At 56.7% G+C, this 19,402-nt stretch overlaps 1 protein-coding gene across 6 annotated transcripts in view; it reads left to right on the top strand.

Moving 5' to 3' along the window:
- The first annotated feature begins 1,551 nt into the window (after positions 1-1,551).
- Positions 1,552-19,402, top strand: part of IL11RA (interleukin 11 receptor subunit alpha) — a 32,521-nt gene continuing 14,670 nt past the window's right edge. For 3 of the 6 annotated variants that reach the window (XR_005603861.1, XR_005603860.1, XM_039567331.1), the window contains exon 1: positions 9,242-9,511. Coding sequence is in view for 2 of the 6 variants with exons in the window: in XM_039567331.1 (XP_039423265.1) it covers positions 9,470-9,511 (42 nt within the window). In the remaining 4 variants the exon portion in view is untranslated. Of the gene's footprint in view, positions 1,678-1,723; positions 1,743-9,241; positions 9,512-19,402 lie in introns of those variants that run through there. The other 3 variants (XM_010395068.4, XM_019283468.3, XM_039567332.1) reach the window with 3 other exon arrangements.

Raw genomic sequence — 19,402 nt, 5'->3', positions numbered from 1 at the left:
GAAAGTTTGGAGCTGAATGGAGGAAACCTCTCTCTGCCCAGGATGAGCCCCTCCTACATCCCCAGGCTCCCAAAATCCACATGAGCCGCTAGCTGAGAGCAGATGTGTGCAGGCTGGTGGAACCAGAACCTTCCTGCAAAGCACCTGAGAGGCCACGTGAGCTGCCTCAAGGAGGGACATCCTTGGCCTTGGCACAGCCCCAGCTCTTGTAGTGCAGGCAGGATGGCACTGGCCACATGTGGCTGGTGAGACAGTAGCCCCAGCCATGAGCAGATGTGCCACATTGGGCTATTCCTTGGGCGATGTGGGCACCAAGCCTCAACCGTGACTGAGCACAACACTCACAGTGCAGCCAATACAGGCACTGCTCACACACAACCTCCACCTCTCCCAAAGTCTGATACGGTGGGGTTGCATGGGAGAGCTGGGATGAAGGAAAACACTGGTTTATGACCATATGGATACACAGGAAGTGGGATAGCTCATGGGCGTGTTTCTACGCTGTTGTAGAGATAGGATGGGACAGCAGCAGGTAGTTCTTTGTTACTTTATGGTTCAGAGATGTGCCTGGATATGGGCAAGGATCAATTTGTCACTGTAGGGTTGCAGAGGGAGTCTGTGACCCTGTTCACTCCTGCCAGCCTACAGAGCCTTCTGTTTTTTCAGCAGAAGTAGAGCTGCATGGGTGCTGCACACACCTGGAAGTTGTGTCCATTATCTCTGCACAGGCAGCTTGTCTGGAGAGGAGGGAAACACTGGATCCATCCCAGGGCTCCAGCAGTGCCTTGATGGCATCACACGGTGAAACCCCAAACCAGACTTGGCCTCAGGTGCCACCAGAGAGGAAATTTCCCAGAGGGTCTTCACCAGCAGGTTTCCTGTTGCAGACTTTCAACAAATTTTTTTTCCTCTTGAAAATTTTCACTGCAATAAAATGGCATACAAAACCCATTTCCAAGGGAAAGCAGCTTGGGTGGTGGATGTGTCCTGCAAAAGAGGGATGCAAACACGCACCACAAGCTGCGAGGAGAAAGGAGCCTTTTCTTCAACTCAGGGACACAAACCCCGCGGCCAGATTTCAACCCTGCATGTTCCCCATCAAATAAACCACCACAATAATAAACCCCAAAGAAACGGCCCGCCTAGGGGCCAGGGAAACTGAGTCACAGGCAGGATGTATCTGCCTCCACTCCTCCGGGATGCAGGGATGGGGGCAGGCACGGTTGGTGAACGCAGGAGGTGCTGACCTCCAAGAGCACCGGGGAAGGTTGTGCACTCTCGGGGGGTTCCTGAGCCTCAGGGGGACACCCGCGCTCCGGAGGGCACCGCACATCAGTGTGCCACGGTGGGATCCCCATCCCAGCGCTCCGCCGGACTGGGACGGGGAGCCCCGGGGAGGACCGCGAACCCCGGGCAGGCGGCGGGCAGAGGGTTCGGATCCCTCCCGGTCCCGGGGGGCGGCTCACTGGCAGGAAGCGTCCCGGGGTGGCGGCGGCAGATTGGCAGAGCCCTGCTCCAATGGAGCGGCGGCGGCAGCCCCGGCGGCTTCGCACCGCCTGCGCTACCGGCCCCAGCCAGCCCGGTGCGGGCGCCCCGCTCCCGGCCCCGCTCCCGCTCCCGGCCCGGCTCCCGCTCCGCTAGCGCCATGGACACATAGCCGCGGCGCCACGCAGGAAGGTAGGGAACAGTCCCCCGGTCCTCGGCCCGCGAGGGGAACGAGTCGCCGCCGCCCCGACTTCGCGGTGAGGGACGCGCGGCTGCGGTCAGGCGGCTCCCGGAGCTGTTTGCTGCCCGGGTGGAGAAAGTTGTGCGGGTGTGTGTGGATGTCTGTGTCTCTGTGTCCCCTCGCAAAGCAGCTGCCAGGGACTTGCCCTCCCCGTCCCTCCCGGCTGCCTGTGGGTACCCAGTGCTGCTCCCCCTTCTCCGCCCTCCGCGCCTCCGCCTTGCCCGGAGATGCTCGGGGGGTTGATGTTCCTGGGGTGGGATGTTTGAGCCCCTTCTCCAGCCTCCACAAACCACCCTCCCCCCGTTTCCTACTGCCACCCCTAATGTCTCTGAAGGGAGTTTTCTGGAGAAAGGCTGGAATGCCAGGCAAAGCGCCCCCCCTGTAAGGGCCCCCTCTTCTCCTGGGGGGTCCAGGGAAAAGCTGCTCCCAATTAGGAGAGGCGCTGAGAGAGGCGCTTTCCCATGCGCGGGCGCTGGCAGGGCTCTGCTTGCCTTGTCCTTCCTTGCCCCGGGATGCTGTCTCAATCCCAGCTTCTCTGTCCTGTGCCAGCCGTGATGAGTGCCCAGCTCTGGGTTGTGCCCACCACCACTCTCAGAGGCTGGCTGTGTCACCCACCCACCAGGTCCCCTCCAAGCTCTGCCTCCGGGCTGGTGAAGGCCATCAGAGAGGGCCATGGGGCTGAGCTTGGCTTGGACATCACTGTCAGCAAACTGAGACCCCTCTGAGACGAGGCCCAAGGGTGCCTTGTGCCTGGTCCCCATGGATGGGAAGAAACCCAGAGCTGCAGCAGCTCACAGATGTGTTTCCATGCACACAAAATGGTGTTGGACTGAGTGGCATTGGTGGCATAGCCAGAGCTGAGACTTCTGGGGCTGGCCAAGCACTTTGTGTGCCGGGAGGTGACTGCCCCATGTCTGGCTGTTGTGTTTGCAGCAGGAGGTGGTGCATTTGCACTCTGCTGTTTATAGGAGGGCAGGTCGCAGCGAGGTTGCGTGTGCTGTGACTTGAGGCACATGGCATCCCAGCCTGGCGCAGGGAGAGGAGCTTCACAGGGAGCTGGGAGCTGGTGGAGGCCCTCCTGTGGCGGGGACAAGGATGAGATATGGCCACAATGCCCCTTCATCATCCACACACCCTTTGCCCCACCAACCTGGCACTTTTTGGGGGGAAATGAAAGGGGCAATATGTGCTCTCCAGGGAGCTGTGAACTGACCTTGGCAGCCAAAGTGGGACTGGTGGGGGACAGGGTCTGACTGGTGACAGCAGGGTTGTGCTCAGGACTGGCTGTCACCAGCGGTGGGTGAACAGGGAGTGTGGGGTTCAGCAGGGTGGTGGGGAGGGCTCCCTGGAGGGTGCAGCTACAGGCAGAGCCTGCAGGAAGGTGGAAGAAAAGCCGCTCTGGCCTTGTGCTTCCTATTCCAGGAAGAGGAACCTCACAGGGAGGGGAAAACTTGACTTGATTGTATCTAATAAGCCACTTTTTCCCTGTCCCAGCAAGCTGTCCCAGCGGCGGGGGGAGGAGGATGCTTGGCCAAGTGCAGGCCCTGTTTGTGAAGGATGAATGAATGACTCACAGCACAGCAAGTCTCCCCGCCGTTTTCATCGTGGCAGCAGCAGCAGCAGTTCCCCTTTGCAGCTGCTGGGTTTATCAGAAGCTGTCATGCTGGGTGGGCACCCAGGCAGCCCACACCTGCAGCCTCCACATGAAGGTGTCCTGCCTCCCCTGCCCATCTCACACGGCTCACCTGGACCATCCTGAGTGGGGAAACCCTCACGGGTGGTAACAGCGCGTGGCATCCTCACCTGCCATGAACTAGCTGAGCACTCAGTTCAAACCCTTTCTTTCTACTCTGCTCTTGTTCAAAGGCAACTCCAGGCTCTTCCTGCTCACACAGGCCTCAACCTCCCTCCGGTTTCCTGCCGAATACGTTCCTGGAGAGCTTATTCCCCTGTGGGTTTGTGCCAACATTGTGCTTTTAGTTCAAGACCTCTTCTCCCTCTCCGGTGTTTACCCTGCTATATTTATAGCTTCCTCGTTAGGTTAAGCATGCCAAAGGATTCTTGCCTCCTCTTCTCCCGCGGGTTTGGCTCTAGAGGAAAACCCCTTGCTAGATGCTTCCCGCAGGAGGGGGCAGGTGCCGGCTTGTGTCTCTGCTTTTCTCCCTTTGGAAAATTTCGGCATCTCTCACAGCTTGTTTCCCCTCCTCTTGTTTAGGCATGAAAGAGGGTGGCTCTGCCCCTGCCCAAGATATCGTCAAGGACTGTGCTTGGATGGTATGGGAGCTCTTCCCTGTAGGCAACACACTGGGGCTTCAGCAGCATTTGGGATGCTGATACAATGCCAGCATCAGGGATTAGCCCTGGGATGTCTGAGGTGGCTTGCTGGGATGTTTAGAGAGTTTTTGGTTTTTCTAAGTGTTCCTGTGGTTACAACAGCATCGCAATGTGTGAAAATCACCAAATCTCTCTGGCTGGGGATGTCATGACCCTATGACCCAAGTTCCTACCAGCAAACCTCTCTGCACCTCCTAGTGATGGTTTTCTTCTCCCATCCAGGTTGTGAAGGTGGGGCAGGGCACAGATGCCTTGCAGTTATTGTTGCAGTTGTTGTTGCAGTTGTCTGTCCAACAGCCAGATTCCCATGCACCTTTTCCATGGAAAAATAAAAATTCCTTTGGAGATTAGTAGCAGGTTTGCAGTGTCAAGGATCAATGTGTAAATAGGAATTATCTCTCAAGTTTGGCTGCTTCCCAGGTCTCTGAGTCATCCTCGCATGGGAGTGGGACGGGGTGAGTTTTGGGCTCTTTTGAAAGGTCACAGCACCCCCTGGAGCATCTGCCAAGCTCTCTGGTACAGGTGGATAGCTGGGCTGGAAGGTGCAATTCCTTCTCTCTGGTGGTACGAGCCTGGGATGTGGCAAAAAAAAGCTGACAAATACTTCCTCCCACTCTGGTGTTTAGGTTGGGGGCATCCAGGAGAAGAGGGACAAGAAATTTGTCAAGACCTGATTTGCCTCCATCTTACCAGGACTGTTCACTGTGGTCACATTGGTCACATCTGATCAGCACAGCTTGGGCTTGCTCCAGCAGGCATTGGTCATTGCTGAAAGGCTTTTGAGGAATTTTGGAAGAGTCTGTGCAGGGGAAGATCACATCCACCTGCTTGTACATGTTTCCTAAAGATGCTTTTGGGGAGGACAAGGAGGCTGGAGGGACCTCAGGAGATCTGACATGGTCGGGCATGGGGCTGGCCCATGCAGGTAGCAATGGCCTTCATGCAGCCAAGAGTGCATTGCCCAGGAGAAGGGAGGATGCTGAAAGCACTTTGGAAATCAGCCTGAGGCTCCTCAGAGGCTGCTCAGCTCTAGTCCATTCCTTTCAGTATGGAAACGGCCAAAATAGAATCTGCCTAATGAAGATTGTTACGGACCCGCAGAGATTGCCGTATAGGGAGAGGTGGAAGAGCTCAGTTCATCATCTAATGAAATCCTGATGGTGGGAAAAAAATCATTTGGGCATATTCTGGTTTATTTCACCTCCCAAAGTGTAAACAAGGAATGCCAACTGTTGTTGAGAAGCCAGTGCTGATGACACACTTAGGGGAAGAAGGGAAGGAGGAAGCTTCCAGCTTTGGTGGACCATCATCTCTGCAGCAGTTTGGGGAGGATCTTCTGACCCCCTAACTTTGATGAGTGTTGTGCTCAGCTGTAGCTAAGTGTTGTCCCACCTTGGGGAGCTCCAGACCAGCCTTAGGGCTGCTGCCTACCATCCTGCTGGCAGCCTAAGGGGTGTGGATGTCCTCACAGAAGAGCACGTGGGAGGCAGAGGGGCTGGCACAGCATCCCTGGAGCCCCCAGGCTGGCGTGGCTGGGCCTGTCCAGCTGTTTCCTTTGCCTTCCTGTGCTTTCACCATATGCTTCCTTTGGGACAGAAGGCTTTCATCCTGGCCATACCAACAGTCCCATCGGCACATCACCAGCCCCTTTTTAGGGTATCAGGGCCTTTTGAATTCAGTAACATCGAGAAAGGTGCAAATCCACTCTTACCTTCCTGCAAAAATAGACAGGGAAAAGCCGAAAGCGCTGTCATGAAGGGTCTTCATTGTGGTCCAGCCCAGTGCCGTGCCAGTGTTGCGACAGAGCTCACAACAGCTGTGCTGCAACAGCCCTGCAAAGGTCTCCCGGGATGGCCCAGCTGCAGTGGCCCGGCTTGGTTTTGCAAAAGCTTCTGTCACGCAGGGTGCCCAGGCCAGCTGGCACCTCCCCAGACTTCCTTTCAGGGCCAGGGCCAGCCCCTGGCTGCTGGGGAGGTCTGCAGGAGTCTTTGCTTTCCATGAGTTTTGCCTGAGGCCTCAAGGCTTAGGAGGAGCTGGTGGACCCAACCAGCTATTGCTCCATCCTTGTCTTGCAAGGGCCAACACGCAACCCCAGGGGTTCTTCGGTGCTTCGGCTGCTTTTGATTTTTTTAGCTCCTGCAAGGCTCCCACCGGGCTGTTTCATGGCTCCCTTGAGGCTACTCCACCCCATCCTGGCTTTGAGTTTTGCAGCTTCACGGCTGGAGCATGGCTGTGCCAGGGGAGGCGTCCGTTTTCTCTGGCCTCCCTGATCCTTTGCCCAGCTCCATTTCCCCTCTCCAAGTGGGACTGTGCCCACAGTTGTTGCACCCCAGCATCCAAAAAACAGTGCACATAACAAGGAAGATGAGGCCCCCCCAGTGCCTGTGCTGGCACAGGGAGCAGTCAGTGTGAGAGACTGGTCTCTCAGAGTATCTGCTGCACATCCACATTCCTCCTTCCCAACGGGAGGCTGCAGATATGCATTGGGTTCCCTGGCAGCTCCTGGAGCTGGGTGGTTTGCCCTGGAGATGCCTTGGAGAGCTCTGCTCAGCAAGGCACTGAGGCTTGGACTCAGTGGTCTGGGAGGATGATGAGAAGCTCATCATCCAAGCTCAATCTTAGCTGGAGCAGCAGTGGTGCTGTGCCTGGGATGGATGGATGGATGGATGGATGGATGGATGGATGGATGGATTGATGGATGAAGAACTTGAGCAAGGCAAGGCCTGTGGGGAAGGTCATCTTGGTTTTCACCCCTGGGGTGCTGCTGTAAGAGTGGGATGGTACTGGGGCAGCGTGTCCTGCTGCATCCCCAAACTATGTCCCCATGAGACGTGTCCCCAACAGGGTGCTTGGTGGTGAGCCATGCATGGAGAACTTTCTTCCTCCAGTGCCTGGGAAGGTCTCTGAGAGCTTTTTTCACTTATTTTCCCCACCTATCAAGGGCAGAGGGGCCGTGCAGCAGCATTTAACCCTCCTAGGGTATGTGGGGGACCTCACATTGCTGCTGGCGACGTGGCTGCTGCATCTCCATCAGTGACAGCATTTCAGGGGTGGCAGCAAATGCCTCTCTACCATCCCTCACCACAACCAGAGGAGGGTTGAGTGGAGCCAGAGGCAGCATTTGTGGCCAGTTCTATGAATGTCCAATTACCAGCTTGCCTTGCCACTGTGTGAGAGGTTCCTGCACCTAATTTTTGTTGAAACGATCCATTTTTCTCAGTAATTTAATAGCGTGGGCAGGCAGCTTGCTGTCGGAGAGCCAGCAGCGAGCACCAAGGAGCCTGTGTGCCGGGCTGCCGGCCGTAACCACCTTCCCTGGGCGACGCAGGAATGCTGACCTAATAGAAAAGACATTTAAAGAGGAGTTTTGGAGAGCAGCTCAGCTCTTACTCGGCTCATGCGCACGGCTGCCGATTGTAGCAGGGTCTCTCCATGCTCCAGAAGGTGCTGGGGACCAGCATGGGCAGTGGGGACATCCCTGATGGGAGCTGGGCACCAGGGCACAAGCCATGCCAGACATCAGTTGCTTTATTTTCCGGGAAAAAAGTTGCTTCGGGGGGGCCGTCACAAGTTGTGAACCGAGGCTGGGTTCAGCGCCCGGCTGCGGTTCTCCCAGGCTGGAAAAGCCGTGGAGTTTTGCTCTTGACATTTTCCAAATGAGATGTTTTGATTTATCCTTCTTTTTTTTTTTTTTCCAATTTATTTTATTCCCTGCCCCAAGGTAATGTTTGGAAGACAAATTTAGCTCGATTTAACTCAAACCTTTTTAAAAAAGTAAAACCACTGAAAACTAAACAAGGCCTATCATTTAGAACAAAATGTTTTGGTTTTCATTTTCCTTTTGGCATGAAAAACACAAACTTTATTTTTTTCCATTTTCCTCTTGACCTACAAACAATTTTACCATTTTCTTTTCTCCTCTTTGTTCATTCCCAAGACTGCATTGTGCATTGTGGCCAGGGAACAGGCAAGCCCTGGTACTGTTCCCAGTGGGATGGGGGTCCCAGAGTGGGTACTTCCCCATGGAGACCAGAGGAATCTTGCAAAATCAAGCAGGAGCTGCTCTCCCTGCTGCCAGCACTGACTCAGCTGGGAGCTCCTTGTGGAAAAGGGAGGCCCCCGGGTGTGGGTCTGTTCCAGCTCTCTTAGGGGGATGTGAACCCCTGGGCAGGGCAGAGCTGTACTGCGGGTGCTATGTTCTGCTGCTGGGCATCCCTACTGGGAAGGGCGAGCTCTGGCATTGCCTTCTCTCCTTGTTTATTCAAGTTTAAAATTAATCTGACCTTCCCCTGCTCAGACATGTGCAAACACGGCACGTCCCTGAGCAGGGAGCTCCTGCCGGCCCAAGGGGAGCCCTCTCTGTCCCCAGCTTGCAGCGTTACTGTCCCCTCTGGATGAGGTCCCCACCAGGATCCGGGTGCTGGGGTATGGTGGGGCTTCCTCCTGGCAAAGGCAGCTCTGGCCGTCAATCAGCGCACGGTTAATCCTCCAGTACGAGCTGCCAGAAGCCTGAATGCCCGGGTCTGGCGTCTCTGAGCTGGGCAAGGGGTGGCTGCAATGCTTCCATCCCTGGCAGGAGCCCGTGTACCCGAGCCAGCGATTGTTTCCCCAGCCTTGACCCCCTCCACTCCCTGCCAACTCAGCCCTACGTCCTCCACCCTTTGCCAAGTCCCCGCTCTCCGCTCTGCCCCAGCCTCACCAGGCTGTCAGCCGGGCAGGGAGCAGGGAAGGGATGATGGGGAGCAGCACGGTCGCCAGACCTGGTGCAGAAGCAAGCACCCGACTCATCCACCACCTGATTTTATTTTATTCCCCTCTCAGTGCCTCGCTGCATACCACAGCCGTGCTTTTTATAGCCCCCAGCTGCAGCCTCGGCGTGCTCCCAGCCAGCTCCCCGCCGCAGCCCTGCTCGCTCCATGCCAGCAGCCCCGGCCAGGAGGGGATGGACGACATTCCCGGGGTCCCTGTGGCGGTTCAGGCGGAGGAGAGCATGGGCTGCGGAGGAAGGCGGATAATTAAACCCTAACGCGGAGCCACGCTCCCGTGCGGGCGGAGGCGCTCACCGAACCGCGTCAGTCACCCCCCGTCGCGGCCGGCACGTGCCGCCGGCCAGGCCGAGGCCGAGTGCTGGTGGCCCGTCCCTCCCTGTCCCCTCTGCTGCTGCCCAGGGCTGGTCCCAGGCAGCCCGAGCCACCAGCTCCTTCCATGAGCCAGCTTGCTCTGCCGTGGCGGGGTGGTGTGTCAGCAAGAGGGGTACCCCCTCCATCCCCGATGGCCCCCCAGCCTCTGGCGCGTCTACAGAAGTTAGAGGGAGATTAGAGGCTCCTGCCCACTCCCCGGGAGCACTTTTATGAGCATCTGGGGCTTGCTGCTGCATTTCCGCATCTCACAGCCACTTCCACAGCTGGGATGCTGCTGTGGGATCTGGAGCAAGGAGGAGGAGGAGATGAGGTATGAGGCTGTGCTGCAGGCTGCATGCCTGGAGCACCCCTTTGTTGGGATGTGGGGTTTGCAGAGTGGGGGCAGCCGGCCAGCAGGCGGGGAGCAGCATCCTCGCTGGGAAGCAGCGGGGGGCCCCCGGCGCCTCAGTCCCCGGGCTTTCTCCAGACGTGATTTCACCGCTGCGGGGAGGGAGAGCGGCCAAGGGACGGGCCCTGCTCGCCCCGACGGCACCCGGTTCGCTTGCCGGGGCGTTAGTCATTTGGGCCGCGGCTGGGGATGATGGGATGTGCCTCGGGTCCCCGTGGGGCAGGGGCACGGGGGCTTGGAGAGCCAGTACAGGGGACAGGGATGGGGTCAGGGATGGATGGGGGGTGCGTCTGGGCTCGCAGCCCACAGTCCCCTCCTTTACAAGCTGGGAAGGGGAGCAGAAGGCTGTGGTGAAGCCAGATGTGTGCTGGGCATCTCCAGCTGAGCAGGTGGGCCAGGGTGGGGCCACCTTTGCTGGGCTGGTGCCTGCAACTGCTTCCCAGCCTGCTGCTGTGACTTTCCAGGGCTGGACATGGCAGCATGGAGGCAGAGGCGATGCTGTGGAGAGGCAGCATCCTGCTTCAGGGATGGATTTGGGGACATATCCCAAGGAGAGGGCTTCTCCAGAGATTTATGGGGTCCCTGGGAATGTGGAGAGCCCCATGGGACAATGGCATGCCTCATTCTGAGTGGGCACTGGGTGTTGGGTGCCTGTGAATAATTTTAAGCCTTGACCACAAGACCATCCAGCTTATTTTACTTCCAGCAGGGAGGCAGGGAGAGGCCAAGCAGTGGAGTACCAGTGGTGCTGCCATGTGGCTGCTGCCAAGCAGCTGGGGCCAGGCAGCCTTGGCTCCATGCAGGCAGGGCAGTGGACAAGGGAAAGCAGGGAGCTGCGGAGGCGTTGAGGAAGGGATGTGCAAGGGTGGGTTTTACAGAAGCACAGCTGTAACGTGACCCAGTATGGGTAGCTGTAGAGGGGGGCCCTCCCAAATCTGCTCCCTCCTGGAGATGATGAGCTTCACGCCATGAGGGCTGGGGTCTCGCTGACAGCACCTCAGCCCTTGGGCGAGCTGGGGATGGCTGAGGGGGCTGTGGGAAGGGGGAGCTGCTCGTGCTGCCGGCCAGGTGCCAAGCATGACGGGAGAGGGGAAAGCCTTGGAGACTCGTTCTGAAACAAGGCTGCCCTTTTATTCTACTTTACGAGTGCATTTTAATATCCACAAACATCCCGCCCTCCCCAGGCTGCTGCCAGCGGAGCCTGTATCGCCTGTGCTTGGCCTGCCGAGAAACCCCGGCCAAACCCTGGGCCCCAGCACAGGGGAGAGGATTATTTTTCCCCCCTCGTTTTTTTGTAAGATATGTTTTCTATAGCTCTAATTGGACGGGCTTGAGCCCTGGCCAAGGCAAACACACCTGGGGGAGCCTCACTTTACAGACCCCATCTGCTGTGTCGGGGGCTCTGCTCCCCACACAGCCGCTGCCTGGCCCCTTTATAGGGGAGGGGGCTGTTGGGGATGGGGGGGTAGGACCGCTCCCACGCCAAACCACTCAGCAACCTCCGTGGAGGAGGAGAACCCAGCAAGGCGGCTCAGGGAGATGGTGCAGAGGCAGCAGGGGCACCCAGCAGAGCCCCATCCCACAGCAAGATTCCAGCCCAGCGTGGAGCTGAGGTATCTCCTCCCTGCCAGTGCTGCTGTGGTGGCATGGGGCTCGGTGTCCATCCCGGGTGGGATGCTGTGGGTGGGAGGTGCAGCAGATACCAGCAGTGTTTTGCCTTCCTGAGGTGACAGCATGTTCATCAAGGGGTTGCGGTCCCCAAAATCTGCATGTGCCCAGAGAGGGAGGATGTGGGGGTTCTCCAGCATGCCGGGGTGTGTTTTGGGCTGCAGGATGACCTACCCGGTGACACCCATTCAGAGACTGTTCTGGAAAGAAAACAAGGGACTTCAGCATGCCAGGCCACTCCAGTGGCTTGCATTGACATCCAAATCCATGCTGGACTGAGCTTTAGGTGCTCCTTCCTGCAACTGCTGGCTTTTTTGTGGGGCTTTTTAGCTGGGCTCTTCCCCTTCCAGTTGTTTCAGGGTCCGCTTCCGATGCCCCCTTTACCAGTGGGCTGCGCAGTGCTGGCACCCTGATGCCAGGGTCTCATGGGTTTCATCTCATATCTGTACTTAGCCAGAGCCAAGAGAGCTGTTGGGGGTCTCTCCTTGACCACGCTGGGGTCCTACCTCCCAGAAGGGACCAGGATGCATACCCTGACAGCATGCTGTGCGCCAGGGAGCAGCAGCACACTTAGGTGGCACCCATCACTTGGCTCATTCTGGAGTACCTTTTGTCCTCCCTTCTACACCCCATCTCCCAGGGGTGTGCAGGGCACAGTGCTGTGCCCCCCCCCCATCCTCAGGGATGTGTGCAGCGCACCCTCCCTTCCTTGTCTGCCTGCCCGTGCGGTTACCTGGCAGCACTGAGGAGGCATCACTGCTGCAAACTGCGCTCCTGGTGCTCGAGGTGCCACTGATCACTCCCAGGAGGAGCTCTGCACCCTCTGCCTGGTGCTATGGAGGTGCTGCCTGCAAAGGGAAATACTGTGTTTTCTTGAGGTGCATTGCCACACATACCCCCCAGTGCACCCAAGTACTTTGCACCAGCACTGCTGACTTGGAGCATAAGAACTGAAGTATCAGCTTAAAATATGAAAAGGTAGGATCCAGGCTCACCAAGGCCTGCTGTTTCACTTCAGGTGAATGGGATGAGCTGTGGGGAATTATGGAGGCTGGGATGTGCCTCTGTGTGCCTCTGTGCCCCTCTGGTGGAGCCAGAGGATATCCCTGTGCACTGGGGGCCTTTGGGGCACAGCCGGAGCTGTGGCAATGCACAGGGCAACTCAAGCATTTCGTGAAGAATTTTGGAGCTGTCTTGGCCTCCAGTCAGAGCAGGCTGCAATGGGAACATTTCGAAATTCTTTTGGATGAGGAAAATTCCATGGGCAGCCCCCCTCCAGAGAAAGTTTGGGATGGCTGAAATGTTTGGAGTGAGAGGCTGCTTGCTTTTGTTTACTCTGAACTATAACAGTGGAGGGGGGGAATCCAAACGAAAAAAGAGAGACAATAGGAGCCTGTAAACAGAGCTGGCCCTGAGTTGGGCTGGGGCTTCTCTCCAGCACTGAGGAAGGAGATGTGTCAGCACACTCATTGCATGGCCCTGCTTTCCCCCTCTTGGATACGATCACACTTAATCTTTCAGAACTTGGCCCGGTTTTTTTTCCCCTAGCAAAAAATGAGCCGGACGGTGTTTTTCCAACCTTCTCAACTTTTGCAGGGCTCAGCCCCCGTCCTCTGGCCTTGTACTACAGCCCCCAGGTTTTCCCTGTCTTTCCACTTTTTGCCATGTTTCCAGCTCCTTTCGGCTTGGGGACTGCCGTCTGATTGATAAGAAGTGTGGTGTGGGGGCACAGATGCTGCCCCCAATGAGGTGTCTTCCCAGCCTCTCTTCCTGCCATGTGCCTTGCACCCTCCTGCCTCCCCTGAGCTGCCTCCACATAGCAAATTCAATGATCTTAGAGGTCTGTTCCAACCTTAATTATTCAATGATTCTGTGAAAGCAGGTAGGGTTGGCTCCAAGCTTGCAGAAGGCAGGTCATGGTTATCCTACCAGGTGAAGGAGACTGGTGCCATTATCCCCACATCACACATTGTCGGGGGTCTGCAATTTCCATCCCCCTGCCCTGCTCCCGCAGGGACTCTGCTGGTGGTGTACAAAAGGTTAATGGGCCACCCTTTGGCGGTGGCTTTATTTGGGCCACCCCTTGGTGATGGCTTTATTTGGCTGCCCAGGTGGTCCTTAATGACTCCTGAAATCCCTCTCTTGCCCAAAAGGGATTTTGTTTTGCACAAGGACTGACAGCAAATTGCTAGCTGGGGGAGCATTTGTGTAAGGTGAGCTGTTTATTTTGGCCCTGCTGTGTTTTGGCTGACCCGTGTGCCTTCGTGCCTCAGGGATGGAGCTGAGCCTGATGGCTTCTGGGCTCTGGCCAGCTTTGGAGCAGGGGGAGGGAAGGGGGAGCATCGTGTATGGGGGATGCTGTGGGGCCCCGCTCCTGATCAGAGTTCCCAGCCCCAGGCTGGAGTTCATCAGGAGCATCAGAAGGAGCTGGGTGTGCCTGGGTCATTCACAGGTATGTACACTTACGTCTGTCCCCTACATACATGGATACATGCACCCTTGTATCAGCTCCAGGGCCAGCTTATGGGGGAACTTTGGTCTAGGAGATGCAGGTGGTCCTGGGGGGCAGGCTGCAGGCTGGTACCCGCCTTCTCCGCCATACTGGGAGCTGCGTGTTCACTGAATTCTCTGCCAGGCTGGGCTGAGCCCAGGAGCAGAAAAATGTCCCAAATCCCAAAATGTTCCTGGGACAGAAAAAGCCTTTCCCACCCTGCTGTAATCACAGGGTGGCCCAGCTCTCTGCTGCAGGTCCCACCCGTGTCCCCAGATCCAGCACTGTACCCATCCCTGTCCTGCAACCATATGCCAAGGACAGTGGGATGCAGCACCCCCTCCCACCAACTTCCATGCCTCCACCCTAAAAATAATCTCCAAGCTGTAAAGAAACCCACCAGCACTACAGCTACAGCACTGCTAGGTTTCTTTACAGCCAGGAGATTATTTTTAGGAATGTCTCTGGCACGTGGCTTCGGAGAGAGGAGTGTGGGGATGGGGATGGAGAGGGGGCGCCCCTTCTCTCCCCCCCTCGGAATGCAGCGCTGCCAGCTGGCACAGTGTCAGGGCTGCTGGCTGCTAACAGAGCCCTCGCTGTTTTGGCCCTTGCCGATGCCTCCAGTTACAACTGGGAGCCAGAGACTTCTTCCCGCAGGATGGAGCAGAGGAGAGCGGAAATCAGGGCGTTGGGGTGGGAGTTTCCCGGCTGGGGTAAGAGCAGAGCCTGACCTCCATGGTGCTGCTGGCATGCTGAGGTGTGTAGGAGCCCCCCAGCACCAGGAACTGCTGGCAGCTGCTGGCTCCACAGAGGAGAGAGGTGACCCTCAGGTTATGGAGGGGTTTGGGCTTGGCTTTGGACACCGGTGGGGCTGTGGTCAGCTGGGTGTCACCAGTGGATGTTGGAGGGGATTGGTGTAGTTTGGATGGAGATGTGCATTGTATCTGGCTGTGGAGATAACTGGTTCCCTGGACAATGCTGAGGTTATCCCTGTGTTTGGGCTGAGCTGGGGTTAACCCCACTCCCAGGTTGCATTTGGCTTCGCCCCACATTTGAACTGTGTAACCCCATGACTGGGCTATGCTGAGGTTAACCCTGTGTTTGAATTGAGCTGTGCCAAGTTTAACCCCATGTTAGGATGGCATAACCACATGTCTGACCTGTGCTAGGTCCAGCCTCACATTCTGGCTGAGCTGGGTTTAGCCCCACTCCTGGGCTGGGCTGAGTTTAACCACACATTTAGACTGCACTGTATTTAATTCTCCTCCTGGGCTGAATGGGATTTAATTCTCCTGGGCTGAGTGCGGTATAATCCCATATTTGCATTGCCCTGAATTAAGCCCCACTTCGGAACTGTGCTGGGTTTAGTCCTGTGTTCAGACTGTGCACCAGGCTTATTGGACTGCACTGGCCTCACAGGGAAAGACTCCAACTGGTTTTACTGGTTTAACTGGGGTAATTCCAGTGTGCTGGGGTTGCACTGGCTGCAGTTGTGCGTGTGCGTGTTCTGGCACAGCCCAGCATGGCATGGTACCCCCACCACAGCAGGCATGGGGACCCATGCACCCCACCAAAGTGGTGAAGAGGATCACAGCCCTTTCTGAGGTCCCAAAGGCACCAGGGGGGAGTGCACAAAGCATCATGCCTGCAGTGCCCAAGGTGGGCAAGGTATTGCCTCCGGTGCTGCTGGTAGCCCTGGAGATGGTGCACGGCCCTGGTGGCCCTGGAGGTGGTGGGGGACATGCTTCCCTCCAGCACCCACTGCTGGGCTTTCTCTGGGCACCCAGAGAGGGTGCCAGCAGCATTCAGGGGACGGGTGGCTGTTGCAGGGGACCATCCAGCAGTGGAGTTGATGCTCCCCCACCTCACAGGCATGCGTTCATGCAGCGATGATGGAAGTCACCGGTGCTGCAGGGATGGGGCAATTCCAGGTCCCTGGCCAGGTCAGTGGCCACGGGGATATACTCAGACCATGCCATGGCTCCTCAGAGCATGGTGCTCCTGCCAGGAGCAGAGGGATTAGCAAGGCACTGCTCCCAACCCCACAGAGAAATAAGGAGAGAGGAATTCCTGCTGCTTTGAAATGATGCATTTCAATGTAGGACATGTTTCCTATGGCAGTCACTGGCAGAGAGGAGGGTTGGTAGCACAGGGCCAGGGACGCTCCCCCAGCTCAGGAGCAGGAGGAGTACTGAGTGATGCCATCTCTGGGGCATTAGAACCAGCTTTGGGCCTTTGCCCATTGCTTTTTGCAGGTGGGTGACTCCATCAGGGCCTGGTACAGGACAGGCAGAGCTGCCAAGTGCTCCTGGGTTATTTGCCATATCTCTGTTGCAGCAATACTGCCCCCCACCACCCTGGGAAGAGGTTAGGAGGCACCCCAGCTTTCTGTGCTCCGTGGGGAGCATCCCACGTCTCCGCGCTGCCATCTGCAGCCCTGAGGCACAGTGTCATCTGCTTCTGTCCCTGTCCCCACCATCCCAGCTCTGTGTGTGGCCCATCTGCTTTGAAGAGTGACTTCAAATGAAGCAAAACAAAAAAACACTAAGAAAACAAAACCCAACGTCTTTCAAAGCACCGAGCACAATGGAAAGTTGGCTTCCCCCAGGAATCTGTGCTGGGCTTTGCCAGGCCACGGCAGAGCATGGCACAGAGCAGCTGTGCCGAGGGGACTGTCACACCTGACGTGGACATCGGTGCCAGTGCACATGGCCGTGATTTTGAAGGAAGTTTTGGCTTATAGCACTTCAGTTTGCATGCAGGAAGGGGCTTGTGTCAGGATTTCTCCCCACCACTGCCTGAAAGCTTTTGCATGAGCTCAAGTGGTGCCCAGCAGAACAGCAGGATCAGGGAGGGATGGAGAGTGACTCTTTGCATTTCTGGCTCACATCCCCGGGTGTCACAGGCTGCCTGGTGACCCTGGCCATGCCAGTGACAGGAGCATCCCGTGCTGAGGGTACAGGGTCTGGCACTGCTGCCCTTCCTGCTAGGACCAAACCACGCCCCCAGGCTGAGCTGGGTCCCTCTACCCTGGCCGTGGCATCAGGATGTCAACCAGCCCCAGGCTGGCGGCGGGTGTCTCTCTGGCCAGGACTAGCATGAACGGAAGAAGAAAAGCTCTGATTGTTCCCTCTGTCCCAGCTTGGCTCCAGGACCACTGTGCCGGGACTCTGTGTCCCCAGAATGTGTCACTGCTGGTGCAAGCATCAAGGGATGTTTTCTCTGCCTGTGTGCCCATCTGTGGGGGCGTGGAGCCACCAAGGAAGATGGGCCTGGCCACTCACACTTGTGTTCATTTGCACACCTGTTTTTCCCTTGGCCAGGGAGGTTGGTGGCAGAAAATAAGGGGATCCTTTCTGGGCAGCCTGTCTTGCAGCCTCTGGCCCCCTGCCCTGCTTCTGCACCTGGTGCCGACGAGGGCTCTGGATCTTCTCCAGCTCTGTAGCTCTTTCCCCTGTTGTTTGTGGCTTTTGGGCAGGCAAGGAAGGGCTTGCCCTGCTGCTTCTCTCTGCAGCGATGCTCTCTCAGGGATAGGTTTTGGCAGTGCTGGTGTGGGTCATTTACTGAGTCAGTGTATGTCTGTAGGGGCTCAGTGCTGCCTTCCCACCCTGTGCTGGCAGGGGTGGCCCTCTGGGGCAGGGGAGCTCATGGGATGCTGGGGTGAGGGTGGGGAGCTCTGGGAGGACCCTGGGACAAAGGGTGATGAAGGGTGGAGGATGTGGACTGGCCATCAGGATGAGTGGTGTTAGGGTTAGGTTTAAGGGTTAGAGTTACGGACCACGAGGATTAGGGTCTAGGTGAGAGGTCCCTAACTAGACTTAACCACTAGGGTCATTATGGAGACATATTGGATACCCTCTGCAGTGTTTGAATGAAAAGACAGGTCAGGAGAAGAAATTATTTTATTTTAAAGCTATTTTTTCTTTCTGTATATTAACACACTCTCCCTTCTTCCTGACACACACACATACACCCACTCCCCTTCCCCGCCTCCTCCCAGAACTATTCCTTCACTCTGGCCCACGTGGTTTTTGGAGTTATTTTTGGTTGCTGCTTTTGAGACTTAATACACTCATTTTTGTCTTCTTTTTTTTTTTTTCCCCATCACCAAAATATTTTACTTTCAGGCCAAATGTTCCCAGTTACTTACCAGCATAGTTTTGGCAGAGACCTTTTAACTGATATTTCGTGGGAATATTTCTAGGGTGGTTTGGTAGGAAAAGCTTATGACAGTCTCATGAAATTATTTACGTTTGGGGCTTGTGTTTGAGGCTGCCTGGCATGTTCAGAGCGGGGTTGATGTGGGGTGCCGCACGCCTTCCCCCCTGCAGCAGATTGCCTTGTAGCTCTTGTTTCCTTTGCCAGGTGGTTTGGTCTGTGGCCATGGGCAGTCGACCACAGGAGGGGAGCCGGCTGCTGCTCTGGGGTGTTTTGCTGGGCTGGAGCATCCCTCCCTCCAGTCTCTCAGCTGTTGAACCCAGGGGGACACAGATTTATGCCTACAGATTTATGCCTGCACTTGGGGCTGGCAGGGAGCTCACTGCCCTTTGTGCCCTCAGCCCCTGCCTGCAGCTGGGAGCAGAAGCTAATGGTGTGGGTGTAAATAAACAGACCTGTCCATTTGTGAGGGGTGGGCAGGGGGGTCTTCTAGGGAGAAATGATTCATTTCTGACTGAATGAGACAACGTGGCACTGCTGGTAGGGATAGGATGATGCGGGCTGGGATGGATGCCCTGGGGTGATGTTGGGTGGCACAGACAGGGTGGTGTGGCTGGGTGACAGGGTGACACTGGCTGATATGTCCTGCTGATGCAGGACTTTGCAGGAGGGTCCAGATGCTTTGGGGTAGTGCTGGCTGGCACAGAAAGGGTGCTGGCTGGGGTGGATATTGTAGAACACTGCTGGCTCTGATGGGCAGGGTGATGGTGGTAGGGCAGGACAGGGCAAAGCTGGCTGTGTTGGCCAGGGTGACACTGGCTGATGTCGGCACAGTGGTGTAGGTTGGGATGGAAAGGGTCATGGTGGCAGGGAGACTCCAGTCTGTGGCAGGGGTTGACCCATGAAGAGCTGGGTGCACACCCCTGACTCTGTATCCCCTGCCTCTCTCACCCCTGACCTGCTGGTGATCTCTGAGTGGGAGGAAGGGATTTCAGGGCCATTTTTCCACAAATGGAGACCTACATGGACCAGCCTCACAGTGGGTGCAGGCCTGGGCAGTGATGTGAGACTTGAAATAACCTGAGATACCACAGCCCTGCTCTCCCTGGCTGTGTTAGCCTGTTTAGATCAGATTGCTGTCACCTGCCACATAAATACAGGCCAGAATTTCTCCTTGGTCCCTTCCCACCCCAGCTGCACATGCACAGGTCTCCGGACCACCCGGGGGCTGGGAGCCAGCCAAGACTCCCAGCACAGGATTGCAATGGCAAAGAACCCTTAATCCCGCCAACCCACACAGCCCCAAGCTCCTGGTCAGTGTTTGCTCTCTGCGTCCCTGCTCCAGGCGTGGGGACTGCTCAGGAGCCAGGAACCAGGTGTGACTGTGGCACAGACACTGCCAGATATCCCAGCTGGGGTCCCGGGATTCAGTCCCTGTTCTGTCCCCAGCAGGATGGGATGAGATGAGAGTGAGATGCAGAATCCATGGCCCTGCA

This window comes from Corvus cornix, chromosome Z (assembly GCF_000738735.6).
Source record: "Corvus cornix cornix isolate S_Up_H32 chromosome Z, ASM73873v5, whole genome shotgun sequence".
Taxonomy (NCBI): Eukaryota; Metazoa; Chordata; class Aves; order Passeriformes; family Corvidae; genus Corvus; species Corvus cornix.
The sequence above is the reverse complement of the archived record's forward strand: the minus strand, read 5'-3'. Positions and strand labels throughout refer to the sequence as shown.